The sequence below is a fragment of the Nematolebias whitei genome, chromosome 7 (genome assembly GCF_014905685.2).
Source record: "Nematolebias whitei isolate Nwh7 chromosome 7, NemWhi1, whole genome shotgun sequence".
Classification (NCBI taxonomy): Eukaryota; Metazoa; Chordata; class Actinopteri; order Cyprinodontiformes; family Rivulidae; genus Nematolebias; species Nematolebias whitei.
The window spans coordinates 39289166-39304570 of record NC_056504.1 but is presented as its reverse complement, the minus strand read 5'-3'; the positions used below and the strand labels follow the sequence as shown (position 1 = coordinate 39304570).

The window sequence follows — 15405 nt, the reverse complement described above, 5'->3', positions numbered from 1 at the left end:
GTGTAGAGCTATAAAAATGTTTTCATTATAAACCAGATTGCCCCAGTGGGATTAAACGGACCGTTGATATTCTGTAGTAGTCAACAATAGTGGAGCAACAAAGTGATAAATTGTGTTTTAAGATTCATAATACAAAGACAGTTCCATCTGCATTTCCTCTTTAATATCCTACTAAACAAAGACATGAATCATTTATTTGGCAATAGTCTTATGGGTGTTCCAATGGCCAATTTTGACTGGGCGTGGGGGAAGATTACTACAATATATCTTGGTTTTCTAAATAGTTGACATTCTATTTGAAGACCCCACGAGCCAAACGTTGAGGTAAAAAAAAAAAAAGGCACGTTTAGATTTAAACAGACATTTTTTTTAAATTGTAGTCAGAATACAAAAAATGTGAACAATATTCCAAATAATTATTTTGAGTTCCAATTCAACATAGTGAGTTCTTAAAGAGAAGACATGAGAGTAAGATGTTAAAAGATCAAATAACTTTGTATCACGTTAAGACTTCTACAAAAATGTACTACATCTGCTCAAAAGCATCAATATGGACCCAGAGGTCAGACTCGAGTCCCGCACACTTGCAGGTTCAAAGTCCACAGAGCAGAGATCTAACGAAGAAAGTCACTGTTCATCCCATTAGCTGAAAAGTTAGGAGAAAAATCTCTGAAACTTGCAAAAGCATTCTTTATATTCTCCTCAGAAAAAAAGTGATTGTTTCAGAAGGACAGCTTTATCTGATGGCTATTGAGAAGTGTAGTCAGGGTGGGTACTGCATAGTCAGTCTGAAGTTCAGTCAGTGCTCGGTTTAGTTTTCTAGACCGGAGCTAATGATCTCCTGGATCTCTCGGACTACAATAATCCGAGCCAGCGTGACTTCCACTTGCTGACTTGTGAGGGGCTGAGACGAGTACCACATTGGGCTGTTTGGTGCCACCACAGGCTCTGGAGTCATGTAGTAGACGTCATTACGACCTTTGACACTTTGGGGACTGCAAAAGAAGAAGCGAGTTCAACGTGTTCGTAGAGCAAACGGAAAAATAATTAACGATTGAAAGCCACTCACCATTTAAAGAGGTAAAAGTCATAAAGTTTAATGGGACAACGAAGAGGAGTCTCTGGATCTTCAATCTGCTCTACATACATGTCATCAGTTCCTGGAAGAAATGTTGCGTAACAGGTTATAAACTAAGACTTACACTAACTTTAGTGTGAAAGTTGCTGTTTTGAGCACCTTTTTGTCCGGTACTGTGCTGATTTTGGACTTTCAGAAAGCGAATACTGGTTGCCTTGTCCTTAGAATTGGTGGGGTTCTTCCTAGTGTGCCTCAAGACCTTGGAGAAGGCTACTTTCATGTGCTGTTCAGGTGTCATCAGGTGGAAATATCTGGAACAAATATTTGATCCCATTTAATATTTTTAATGAGTGTCACTAAAGAACAAATTCAGATTATCCAATGATGGTTGCTCACTTAGTGTTGAAGTACATAAGAGTTGTAAGCAATGTGGCCGGTGAATGTGCACCAAGCTGTTTACACTCCCACAGCATATCTTCAGTCACATGGCTTGGAATGACATAACCTGACATAGGGAAGGGGTAAAAAAGTGTAACTTATTTATTTTATAAAACTACCTCAAGCTCAAAAAGACTTACCTAAAGGATGGATGCTGGGTTTCCAGTCGTGCAAGATTTTGTGTAAACTCTCGCAAAAACGTGTGTAGTACGGATCAGAGAAAATGTCATCCACACGTCCGTTATCAGACAGATACTACAAAACAAAAACCATAATTTTAAGACGAGACTGTGTCCATTATTCATTTTAAAGCTTTGGGATACAAACCTTCTGTATGCACAAGAACACGTAATACAGAACATCAGACGCCAACTCTTCTTCTTCTGAACCTCGTGCTTCCTGAGTCATAAAGGAAAGACCCAGATTCAGCTCTGCAACAGCACTGGAAACCAAGTCTTCTTGGAAACGCAGAGGCTGACGACCTGAATAAAATCAGGGAGGAACGAGTCCCAATTAATTATGAGTTTAAGGTTTGTTCTTTCTTTTTGAAGAGGGAAAGTCATGCATTAAAAAAAAAAGTTAAGTATGAACAGTTTTACTCACGTCCTATGGGTGCAAGTTTTGTGTTTTCCTGCTGGCTTAGTTCAGCGTTTTTTCGCTTCGCCCAAAGGCGCCACACTTCCAGGCCCTCCTCGGGCTTCAGAGAGATGGGAACTAGAATCTCTGCAGGAGGTTCGCCATCAGCCTCCGTCTCCACTTGGGCCTTCAACCAAAATTTAAAAACGTTACATTGTTTTCTAGCAAAAATTAAACAGAGATGATCAAATCTTACAATTAATTTAGACTATATTAAATTAATAATGTTTTATAAAAGGATACTAGAAAATAGAGCCAAACCAAACAAAGTGAAAAGAAGAAAGTCAGATTATAATTTAGAAACACACAACTTTAGGACTTTCAGAAAGTGAATACTGGTTGCCTTGTCCTTAGAAATGGTTCTAGTGTGCCTCAAGACCTTGGAGACAGACCTTGGAGCTGTAAGGCAAAACTCTCCGTTTACCGGTCAGTCTATGTTCCTACCCTCACCTATGGTCACGAGCTCTGGGTAGTGACCGAAAGAACGAGATCATGGATACAGGCGGTTGAAATGAGTTTCCTCCGCAGAGTTGCTGGACTCTCCCTTAGATAGGGTGAGATGTTCAGTTATTCGGGAGTAGAACCGCTGCTCCTCCACACTAAGAGGAGCCTGTTGAGGTGGTTCGGGCATCTGGTATGGATGCCCCCTGGGCGCCTCCCTAGGGAGGTGCTTCGGGCATGTCCGACTGGGAGGAGACCCAGGGGAAGACCCAGGACACGCTGGAGAGACTATGTCTCATTTGGCCTGGAAACACCTTGGAATCCTCCCAGAAGAGCTGGAAGTGGTGGCTAAGAGACATCTGGGCCTCCCTGCTCAAGCTGCTGCCCCCGCCACCCGACTTCGGAACAAGTGGAAGATAAAGGATGGATGGAAGTTTAGGACTTTCTCTTTTAAGATATATTATAAAAAATAAATGAGTGTGACTGCTAATCATTTGTGAAAGTTCAGGTCTATTATTTAAATAAAATCAACAATATTAAGAATGATAATTCATATAATAAAGGCAACTATGCGTAAAAATTGAAAATCAATAAATATCAACCCTGACAGTAAAGAGAATTGTTTGTAACCTGCAGATGGAGCTGCTGCTCTTGTCCTTCTTGACTCTGCTGACTTGGGTCCCATATGTGTACGGACTGGGTGGTGTTGTAGGTTCCTCCTACAGTCTGCACGGCCACAGGGATGTGAATATTCCCGTTCATGAACTGGGCAGGCAACAGGGTCTGTACGATTTCTTCCTGTGTTGCAGTGGTGGCTGATTGCACATCTGTGGACCTAATTGCAGAACCGGTGGGCAACTTATCTTTGCCATTGGTGGTAGTAACCTGCACTGTGCTATATGCATCCTGTGGTATGGCAATGTGAGTTACACCCTGCTGCTGCGGAGTGGAGTACACAGGGATGGTCCAGGTCTCACCTGTGGGACCAGTGATTGTTCCTGTAGTGCTGTACAGCTGAGCACTGTCAACAGTGAGCAGATCTGGTCGGAGGGACACGTAACTTTGCTGCTGGCCTTGAGGGATCGTCAGGACTGTGGCTACCTGTTGGCCCTGTGGCACAGCATATGAAACAGCGAGGGGTACATCCACCTTGCGCTTCTTAGCTGGTTGGAGAACAGTTGCAACAGCACCGGATCTCCTTTCAGCCTCTCTGAGAGACTCCTGTTGCTGGGAAGGAGACATGGCCTCTATGGTTTGGATCTGGATCTGTTGGCCAGCCTGAAGTTGAATCTGCTGTCCCCCTGGAAGCTGAATATGCTGTGTCCCTTGCAACTGGATATGCTCGCCGCTTGCAAGCTGGATGGGCTGTCCTCCAGCTACAGCTGCAATCAGCTGAGCTTGAATCTGCGAAACCATCGGTACAGTCAAATTAGAAAAGAACATTTTAAGAACAGACTTGATGTTGAGAACAGACACGGTTCCTGCACCTGCTGCTGCTGCTCCTCTGTGAGCTCTCCTTGCTGCACCAACTGGGCTGTTGAGATTCCCTGCAGGCCCTGCTGAGAGGGGGAGGCCACCTGAAGAACCTGCCCAATCGTTTGGCCTTGCTGTTCTTGGATCTGAACCTGACATAATATAGGGGGAGGAGGTCAAGATTTAAAAACTGGCAAATATTTGATTGATTTAAAGACTGTTTGTTTTCTTGCTGACAGTGAGTTATGATAAAAAAAATAAAAATACAAAAACAAATGAGTTACGATGTATTTATAAACCCCAGAACCCAAACTGTTATTGACTTTTACATGTTTAAATTATGTATAATAAGTACCGGTATATACTTACCTGCACTTGAAGTTGCTGCTCAGATCCTTGATGCACAGACATTTGGGGTGAAATCTCTGTTGAGGTCACCTGCACCTGATTAAAAAACATGTTTGTGTAAAGTGGAACAAGACAGCTTCAAAACACGCTATTGAGTAAAAAAAAAACATGCTATAATTTTTTTAATTAAACAAAATGAAAATTTTATTTTTGCCTTTTCCTCTTAGAAAAGTTTTGTAGACCTAATTTGATCTTTTAAGATTCTTAACAGAACAGAAAGTTTGTTACTTACAAGTAAAATACAAATGAAAACAGAAAATATCGGGTGCAAAAGGGACTCTGACTGGAGGGAAGTTTGTATAATCATCTAGTAGAAACTGTAATTTAGGAGTTTGTTTGATAATCGGTACAACAATAACTTACAATATTGCACATCATCTTGTGATGCTACTTATTTATAAAACTAAGTGCATGCCATTCTGCATGGCAAACTAATAAAATAATTTTAAATGACAATTTTTGCGTGAAGTTCTGGGGAAAAGTTATTCTTTTGGAGCACATTTACACTAACCAACCTGTGATAAACCACTATCATAATATTTTGTATGGTTTCTACACAAAACACTGAAAATGGCTGTGCATAAAAGTTAAGCAGTCCTCAACGTTTAGTAGAGCCACAGTCTGTCAGCTACAGGCAAACAAGGGCTTCATTTAAAAAACAACTATACAACATTCAAATTAAAGTTCAGGCCCCAACAAAGTGAACCCCAATCATCCAAGTATTGCCAATGTGAGTTCTGTACCATATTTAGTGAAATTTGCAGCACAGTACACAACACCTGCAAGATCATCAATTTACAACTCCACTAAAAGAGGTCTTACTGGACAGGCCAGCTCCAAGAGAGATCCAGCCACCTCTGTGCTGTCTGTGTAAACACAGTTGGGCCCCTGCTGCTGGTACACCATGGTCGTGGTGGTGGCTACCCCTTCCTGCTGGTTGAACGCCTGCAGCACCTCTGGGCCCTTGGCAAGAGACTCCAGGAACTCCTTCATCTTGTGCTGAGGCACAGTGCGGGCCTTCTGCCGCACATATTCGTCAAAGGAGACCACCCCACCCTCCTGCTCATTCATCGTCACTGGATCTAAATACATAACATTTTCTTTTAAACATCTGTCAACAAGAGTCATTTCAAAGACACATTTACAGTTCAGCATACATGTATCGAGATTTTAAGTAAACAGACTATTGAAGTGCATACAAAGCAGCTTTATACGCCGTGCTTACTAACACATAATTAGGTAAATAAAAATTTAAGCCATGCTTATGGGCGTTAGGGCAAACATTCATAATGTATTTAAACTAAGGCCAACACGCCATAATCAAATGTTATGTTGTCTTGAGTCACTAAATGTCTACATCTGAGTCTAGATGTATACATATTGTTTAAAGGTTTACGGTTTTAAAACCCAATTAGATCATAACAAATTAGATCATCATAATTAGGTCATCGTAACATTTTTACTATCAACAGTAGAAACATAGCTGCTAGTTGTTAGCATGCTAGCGTTATTATGTTAGCAAGGCGCTGTTTAGACGCAGCATATTATAAATGGTTGTCTGGCTGGCAAATGTTTGTTCTAAATAACACTGCATAATACAGATAAATCAGCTACTATAAGTTATACACATAAATGATAAAGTTTGTCCCAAAACAAACATCAAAGCAACCCTCCATTCATTTCAGTTACACGACGCTAGCTAATTGTGCTAAAGCGCTAGCTTGCTAACTCGATGCCTTTAGGATCCTGTCATGCTACCTTAAATAAAACGAAATCCTCTCCTTTCCGCCAAGGCACGGTGTTTAAAACTAAAAAAAAAGCCTGCAAACGTCTAACAGCTACCACCAGCACGCCGTACACTCCGCTACATAGCGCACACGAAGAAGCCGTGAAATCCCCACTCACAACGCAGGAGTTACACCGCGATAGACCAGAACCGCGACGGCCAGCAGGCGAAGTGTCTTCTGACGTCTGCCGATTCTACAGGCTGAGCTCCCAGGCTGCGGTCCGTGGACATGAGTGTCTCCACCTCTATCAAGGCACGGATTCATGGAAATTAATCCCAAAATGCTACCACTTTACACTACTCCACGACCCCTAGAGAAACACTTCACTGTTTATCCGTGGAGCTATAAATTGACGGAAGTACAGGCCCCGACAACACAGCTACTAGCTAGCGGCCTGCCGCGCAGACTGTCCCGATGAGTTCCCAACCTGGAGCCAAAAAACAAGAATGACACTGTAATTTACAGTGTAAAACGAAAATAAAGAACTGATATATAATTACTTTAGTATATACGTACGGGAGATAATTATTGATCCATGTCAAACATGTTTTAGTAAATCTGACAGTAAGTGAAATTATGCGCATTAAAAATATGATGCGCATAATATTTATCCTCCTAGCTACACTGTTTGGACCTGTTTGCTAAATTCTGTGTAAAAACTTTTTTAAGCTTTCTAAAGCTGAATAGTGATCATGAAATTAGGTCCATGTGCTTGACCCTGTTTGATTTACATCACCGCGAATGAGTCCAAACACTTCCACACTAATACATAAACATAAATCCGACTGAGGTATTGTTAAAGCGCTTCCCATTTAGGCTCAAGTGCAGAACAGTGAACGTTTGACTGCGTGTGCCTTTAATAAGATTTAACTTCCCCAGTCTGCCTTAAAGAGCCAGGCATGTGCAGCGGAGGGCGTCCCCCTACTCGCTCCACAACAAACTGCCCCGCGCCTCTCTTAAGGTGGACCGGCGCAGATGAGCTCTCTCTATAGTCTGCGTCCCCTGTAACCTGGATACGAAAGAGTTAATCCGCCGCTCTCGTTGCAGACAGACTGATTTTGCAAAAGCTCTCGCATTCGTTTTATAGTGGTGATTATACTTCTTGTGTTTGTTTTTTATGTAGAACAATTAACACATATGTCATAGAGAAAACTTATGAGCTTCTGTATTTTTTTTATTTTTACTGTACTGTACACATAACTTCTAGTGTCTTTGTTTCATCTCATGCATGCATTATATTATATTATTATATGCATTGTATTGCATTATATTTATATGCATGGTTTTCATAAGCTCGCAAATAGTCGTGAAACAATTTGTTCTTGGCTGTTCCACTTCATGTGACTTTGTGCCACTGTAAGAATCTTAACCAAAAACAACTGACCAGGTGAGGCTTGTAGAACCTGCTGGGATTTAATGAATAAAACAACTTATTTGCATCCATCCATTATCTTTACCTGCTTATTCCATGTTGGGTCACGGGGGTCGCCGGTGCCCATGTCCATCAATCACTGTGCGAGGGGCGGGGTACACCCTGGACAGGTCGCAAGTCCATCACAGGGCCACATAGAGACAAACGAGACAAACAACCATTTACTCTCTCACTCACACCTAGGGACAATTTAGAGTTACCAATCAGCCTAACATGCATGTTTTTGGTCTGTGGGAGGAAACCGGAGCACCCGGAGAAAACCCACGCATGCACGGAGAGAACATGCAAACTCCACCCAGAAAGGCCCCTGGACCGGGGTTTGAACCAAGGACCCGCTGGCTGAGAGGCAGCAGCTCTACCAGTTGCGCCACCGTGCTGCCCAACTTATTTGTATTTTTCATTTTATTTTAAATTTTTAGGGGAGTGGTGGAGCAGAGGTTAGAGAAGGCGAGCCTGTGATCGGAAAGTCACTGGTTCAACTCCCCGAATTTACAACGTCAAAAAAAGTTGGCTGGGAACAGTGAAACACCCACACCTGTCTCTGCCACACTCAGGGCCCTTGAGCAAGGCCCTCAACCCCCACCATCTGCTCCCCCGGGCACCCTAGATGGCAGCTCCCTGCTCCACACAGAGGGTTGTGGTAGCTCGGTGGTCTGTGGTTGAGTCAGGAAGGTCATCCACTGTAAAAACAATTGCCAAGTCTTTGTGCGAGTTAGTTCACTGTGGTGACCCTTGAAGAAGTGAGCAGCCAAAATATATTTTTTCTTTTTCTAGTCCTATATATGATGGCATTTGTCAACAGAGATTGGTTTCCCTAGTGGGTTTAAAAGTCTGCTCTTAGATGCTAAAATGGGAAGTTGCTAAGTAACCATCTGGTGCAGTAAGAAGACTAAGACGTCAGCTTGAAGGGATATATGTCTGTGTTTGCAAGTAAACTCAGTGTGTTCACTGAGGTGTTGCTGTAGCACGAGAGACAAGATGCTTCTATGAAGTTGGACTGAGGCTCATGACACACTGAAGGATTTGCTGGCACAACAGGTACCTTAGAGTTTTGTTTTTAACAAGAATTTTTATTGCTATATGCACAAGAAAATTATTAGGTTTATTGTGATGTTATAAAAAAAAACATGGTTTAGTTACAATTTGTTTGAGTGAATCACAACGTCTTAGTCTTGACAGCTAAACTATCAGAAAAAAATTTAATGTTTGGATGTTCAATATTTTCCAATTTGTGTTTTAAGTATTGTCAAAGTTGATCAGTTAAACTCACCCAATATTGCACTTTAAAGTCACGATATGTCACTCTGATAATAAATAGATTAATTACTGTGTTGCATTATCAGCTTAAGTGACAGAAGTTATGTTTTATTTGTGTGCCATGTCTTTTGCCTACAATGAAACCTCACATTTATCAAAATGCACAGATAGATGCAAATAGGATCATTCTGAAAATCTGCTATTTATGCCCTTTTGAAGTGCATTTTTATTAGAATACATCATCACAGATGTAAAACGTGCACACCTTCTGGATTAAATAGGATTAAACAGGATTAAAGCACAGGCAATCTGTGTGACTCTTGAGCATGGTTTAACCTCCAAAGTCTTTCTGTTGTCAACACTTTAGTCAAAGGCCTAGCACAACCTTTGCTAGCTGTCATTTTATAATGTATGTAACTGTTTTTGTACAGTGCCCTGAGATGACGTTTGTTGTGAAGTGGCACCATATACAGTAAATCAACTGAAGTGATTTATACTGAATGCATAGCCTGTGGTTCATGAGATATTTTGCTAACAGACACTAAACACATAAAGAGGCATGAGCAAAAACATATTCACTTTGCCTTTACCTATTTATTGGTGACAGGAAATAATTATCCAAAATTGTTTTAAAAAAATACTACATCCTGTTGACACATTTTTATAGTTAATATTAATGTAACCGTTCTGGCCATCATATAAATTCAATGGGTGACAAAATACAAAATGTTAAAAAAGTTATTTGAAGTCAAAGTCTGGTTTCAGCTTTCTGAGTTGTTATTTTTGCCTCATTCCATCACTGTGTTAAGTTGAACCCTAGTAATAAAAAGGTAAAAATAAAAAACAGTTTTTTGGTCATATTAAGCGATAACAATGTTATTTTGTTTTGTGAAGGATTTCAGCATATTTTTATGTTTATTGAGCATGGACTGATGTTTTGAACCACTTTGGCTATGACTGCCCCAGAGGAATTGACAGGGGAGAGGGCGGGCCCCAGAAACCATCTTATCACCAGCAAACTGGTTGACCCACTATGTGAGTGCTGCTTGTGGGATTGGGTTTGTTTGTGGCTCCTTGGACTGATGAAGTCCTTTGGATGAAGGACGAAACATCTCAATAAAAAAAGAAAAGAAAAAAGAAACTGTCCAGATGACCTGATTGAACTTTGTTGAATTTTTTTAACCTGGATTATTGAGCATGAATTTTGATGTTTTGAATCACTTTGGCTTTGGCTGCCTCAGAGGAGTCAATGGGAGGAGGTGGCGGGCCACAGAAACCATCTTATCACCAGCAAACTGATTGGTCAACTGTGTGAGTGTGCTGCTTGTGGGACTGAGCTTGTTGTGGCTCCTTGGACTGAAGAAGTCCTTTAGATTAAGGACGAAACAACAACAAAAAAACGTCCAGACGACCTGACTGAACTTTGTTGAGTTTCAACATTTTCTTCAGTATAAACCCATAGGCTGCATGGTTTTTGTACAAATCAACAAAAACGTTATAAAAACTAATCTCTTTTTCTTGTTTTTTTCAGGTTTTGTGTTTTAAATAACAAAAAATGGGGCGTGCAGCTGTACTTTGTGTCACGTTGATTGCATCTTTCTGCTCACGTGGAAGCCTTTTTCAAACTCCACATTCACTGGGCACCTTTAATTCATTTAGGACATCTCAAAGTCGGAATAGAAACATTAATGATGTGAACGATGTAACCAGAGAAGCCAACTTTCACTCTGAGAGCTTTGAGGAAGGCAGCGGATACGTTGCTGGCAACGTGAAGTCACCACAACTCGGCACTGAGAGCGCCATCCTAAAGGAGTCTGAGCAACAACATTCTGGATCTGGAATCCTATTGAGGAAAAGACCAGCTCATAGTGTTCACTCCTCAGAGGGTCACAGTCCAGGAGCTGACACGGCAGATTCATTTACAGGAGACTCTCACACCTCTGGGCTCTCAGAGGAAACTGATTTGGATAACAGCCACTTAACCGACAAACAATTGCAAGGGAGTCACTCATCCTCCTCTCTAACTGGTGAGTAAACTTTATTTAAAAAAATAATACAGGCTATAATTCGTAACAGCACAAAAACTATTGGCTACTGACTAATTGATCTCATTGGGGTTTTCTTGATTAAATAAGTCAATAAATTAATACAATTTTCATATTTAAACACAGTAAACATGATGGGCCAGTTATAACACTACTATTAATTATACAGTAAAATATGGTGCAAAATGTATTAATGTACTAGACAAAAACAACTGGACTTCTATTCTGTAGCTGAAGATGTTTTGCTTCTCCTCTGAGAAGCTTTCTCAATTCAAAGAAGTGTGAGATTCGAGTTATAAAGCTGAGGTAAGATATATACATACATACATACATACATACATATGCAGACTGACCTATCACACCTCACAGTAGGGGTTTGTTAAGGTCTTTGTTAATCTAATTCACGGATGGGCCACTCTGGTCACATGGATGACATTCCAGTACATTTCATCCCAACAGGACACAGACAGAGGCTGGTCCACCCTCAGGACAAAACACCCACACGAAAACAGAGTGGTGTGGTGTGGTGTATGCAGTTCAGTGCAACGAGGAATTTCTAGATTTCCATGTTGGAGAAACCAAACAGTTACTTCACAGACACATGGCTCACCACAGGAGAGCCACCTCATCAGAACAAGACTCAGCTGTTCATCTCCATCTCATGGATAAGGGACACTCATTTGAGGACCAAAATATTCACATTTTGGACCAAGACGACAGATGGTTTGAGAGGGGAGTGAAGGAAGCAATTTATGTAAAAAGAGAGAAACCATCTTTAAACTGAGGAGGAGGTCTCAGATTTCAGCTTTCAAAAACTTATAATGCAGCTTTAGGACTGATACCCAGCCAGTTTCACACCTATCTGTCATCCATGTGACCAGAGTGGCCCATCTGTGAATCAGATTAGCAAAGACCTTAACAAATCCCTACTGTGAGGTGTGATAGGTCAGTCTGCATATGTATGCATGTATGTTTCTTACCTTAGCTTTATAACTCAAACCCACACTCCCTGTTTCTTTGACTTGAGAAAGCTTCTCGGATGAGAAGCGAAATGTCTTCTGTTGCAAATAAAGTCCAGTTGTTTTTGTCTTGAACTTTTTTGATTTTACCATGTCCTGTATGACTGAGAATCTTTACCAGCATACTAATGTACTAATTAAAAAAATAGTTTAACCATTTTATGCAAATTCATCCTTTTGAATTTGTTGCAAAGATAAATTCAAGAAACAAATGTTGGCGTTTTTTCCAGTGATTGTGGTTTTACAAGACAAAATTCTTAAAGTTACTTTTTATTTTTAATCTAACTTCCAGACTGGTTTTTGTTTGTCTTTCAGGTGCAGAAAAACTCCCAGTCCAAACCAGTTTGTTCTCCTTTATGAACAATCCCCGTCTGTCGGGACCTGGAGGTCCCTGTGTGCTCGGTGTCACATCCTGTGCTGTTTTCAACAACATTAACGGCACCACTTTGCTCTGGGATGACATGAGGCGTACGCTAGCTTTTGCCTGGGAGCTGCATGTTTTTGGGTCTGCTGGTCTCTTCTTGCTGATGGCAGTTCTGGCAGTTTTAGGAATGGCTGGAGCGTGCACTCTTCCTCACCCTCTCTGTGATGGCCTAACCCTGTCAAACAGTCTACTGATTATGGGTGCTGCTTTGCGTGCTGCTCTCCTTCTTCTCGATCCTTACGGTACCCGTCAAATCCTTCCTCATGCCACGCTGGCAGCTCTTCATAATGTTCCTCTGCAGCTTCTTCTATGGGCACAGGTTGTCCTTGCTCTAGTCTCCCTCAAAGGATTAAAATTAATACTTTTCCCATTAAAGCTGCAGCGTTGGTGGCTGGTTGGATGGCTTGGTGTATTCCACTGCACAGCTTTACTGACCTCAGACTTATATGCCTCAACATTCTCCCCTGCTCTTCCTCTTTTACTGCAGACAGTCTCTCTTTGCTGGGGTGTTCCCTTTTGCTTAGGGATCCTCACAAAGTCCCTTTCCAATCACAAACACTGTCCAGGCTCCTTTGTTCCACAGTGGTTTCCATCACAGAGAACAGAGAGGCTTGGGAAGCGAGTAATTGCAGTGTGCGCTTTCCTTGGGGTGCTCTGCTGTGGCCTTCAGATGTATAGTCTCCTCTGGCTTTATGGGTTACTGGGGAACTGGAGAGTCTTTGGTTGGGGCTGGTGGCTCACTCAGTTTTGGGCAAGAATTCTTGAGTTAGCATGGGGATTCTCCATGTTGTTTCTGGGATCCTGGATCTTCTGGACCCCATCTAAGGGTCATGCAAAAGGAAGTCTTTGGCAAGGTAGAAGTGAGGTTTGTAAAAGGGTAGAAAAGAAAAGATTGCTGCAGAAGATCATGGCTAGCATGCAGAAAGGCCCACTGAGAAAATCAGACAAGTCTTGGGAAGATTTAATGCCAAATAACTGGGAAAGATTTAGCGTGTCTCGATCAGAGACCAGCAACAATCTAATGTATGATGGTGAACCAGGCACCATTATATCAGAAGGCAGTTCTGACCCTGTTAGCAACAGCAGCTTTGATCCTCAGACTACATTTCTGTGGCAAAAAGTTGGCGAGCGAGAATGTGTCCTTTCACTGATAGAGTATGACATGAGGCCGCTGTCTCCTATTAACCTCAGACGTGCCACTGATAATGCTCTTTATCATGGACAGCTTGTAGCAGGAAGTGTGTTCACTCCTCCACCTCCATCTTGGACACAGTCTACAGGCACAGATGGTGACAGCTGCCCAACTGTGTTCCCTCCAGCTTATGCCGGATACAGGTGGATGATGGATACGGAGTCTATATCTGCATCTCTTGATCAGTTCCAGGCTAAAGAGCTGGCACAGTCAGTGAGTGCGACACCTGATTATAACGGCAGCATCGGGTCACCGGCTGTTGGACCAAAGGTAGAAGAGCTCTCAGCAGAGATGCATCAGCATTACTGGTCTGAAGATGATGTCACAGACCTCTGAGGTCACCACCTCCACAAAACCACTCAAGGTTGAATGTGATAAACCTCCAAGACATGGTTTTATTCGAGTGAATCAGTTCAACTTGTGAACATCTAATTTAAACTTAAGAGACATTATACTGTAGGTATTTAACCCAGGAGCCATTATTGTAGTCACTTTTCATGCAACCAATTTTATCAATTTTGCAATGTATATATGCTTTGTTGAATATTATTTCACTTTTACTGGTTTTATAAAGCCTTTCCTGATTATTATTATTATGCATTTTATGTGTTTTAGAACACCTTGTTTCACAAGGAGAGAACAACAAAAAGTTGGAGCAAAGTACAAATGGTGCAAGAATTAATTTCTTGCACATAATGTGCAATTTTCATGTTGAATATGTTTTTCTCTATGCAAGTGTTATTGATAAGTATTAAACAAATCAATTTTTATCCTTTTTTTTTGCACCAGCTGTGTTTAATGACTCACTGTTTTTAAAGTGGTATTTGAAAATAAAGTTACTTTATATAAATTTGACATATTCCTCATGACTGTATTTTACCCTCAAATTCAATATGCAACTGTTATTTATTTATTACTCAAAAGTTCATGGGCTCTTTAAATGAGCCTGGCTGTAAATGTCAAACAATTGTTTCTATACTTAAACAACAACAACGATAAACAAACAAACAATAAATTAGTCTACACTGGGGTTGGTCTTTTTAAAATAGAAAATATAGTTATAATATGCGAATTTATTGTTTGTAGTATTTAGAAATGTATGATTTCTGACCGTGTGGTCTACACCTGAACGCAACACCTTTTATCACCAGCCGCCTCCGTCTCAACAGGTGCTGGTGATGACGTGACAGTGATTGATTGGTCAATTAATTTCACACTATATGTCGCATGGATGGACGCCAGTTTTGTCTTGGCGTTCTGCTGAACTTTTCAAAAAGCCCCCTCCCTAATAAAATAACAAGAGGTGTGATGTCTTGTCAGAATATTTTATTTTGTTTAGTTGTGGTTGCTGTCCTGACGTCATTTTGTGATGGACAAACTGATGAAGACGAGGGAGGGACTGCGCTGAAGGGCTCGCGTCATCTGAGACATCTGGGGTCTGATTTAATCCTCAAACCTTTGGCTGCAACTCGATCCAGATTACTGCCCTTTAGACATGTAAAACAAGATGAATTAGGTTCAACTAAAGGTGAGTTTTTGACACTATTCCACTATTTACCTTTTAAGATGCAGAAAATTTTAATTAGCTCAGCCTAGAAGTATTTGAATTATTTTCTAGTTTTTTTTTTCTTCTTCACCCAAGTAAAACTTTATAATGTACAGCAGAAACGGAAATAAAATTGCAAATTTAAAAGATGCCCATCCCAATTGCATTAATGCAGTTACTAAATTCTATGAAAACAACTTTAAATTTTTACAAAACTTTATTAAAATTG

At 41.0% G+C, this 15405-nt stretch overlaps 1 protein-coding gene across 1 annotated transcript; it reads right to left on the bottom strand.

Annotated features, from left to right (window-relative positions):
* Nucleotides 1–610: 610 nt before the first annotated feature.
* On the bottom strand, nt 611–6542 carry LOC119411905 (glutamine-rich protein 1). The gene is made up of 12 exons (XM_037678858.1): nt 6233–6542; nt 5297–5556; nt 4436–4510; nt 4081–4218; nt 3224–3997; nt 2120–2279; nt 1844–1998; nt 1657–1771; nt 1475–1583; nt 1238–1389; nt 1070–1160; nt 611–995 (listed from the first exon to the last, which is right to left on the bottom strand). The coding sequence occupies exons 2-12, from the start codon at nt 5543–5545 to the stop codon at nt 812–814; spliced, it is 2202 nt and encodes a 733-aa protein (XP_037534786.1). The 5' UTR covers nt 5546–5556; nt 6233–6542; the 3' UTR covers nt 611–811.
* Nucleotides 6543–15405: the final 8863 nt, after the last annotated feature.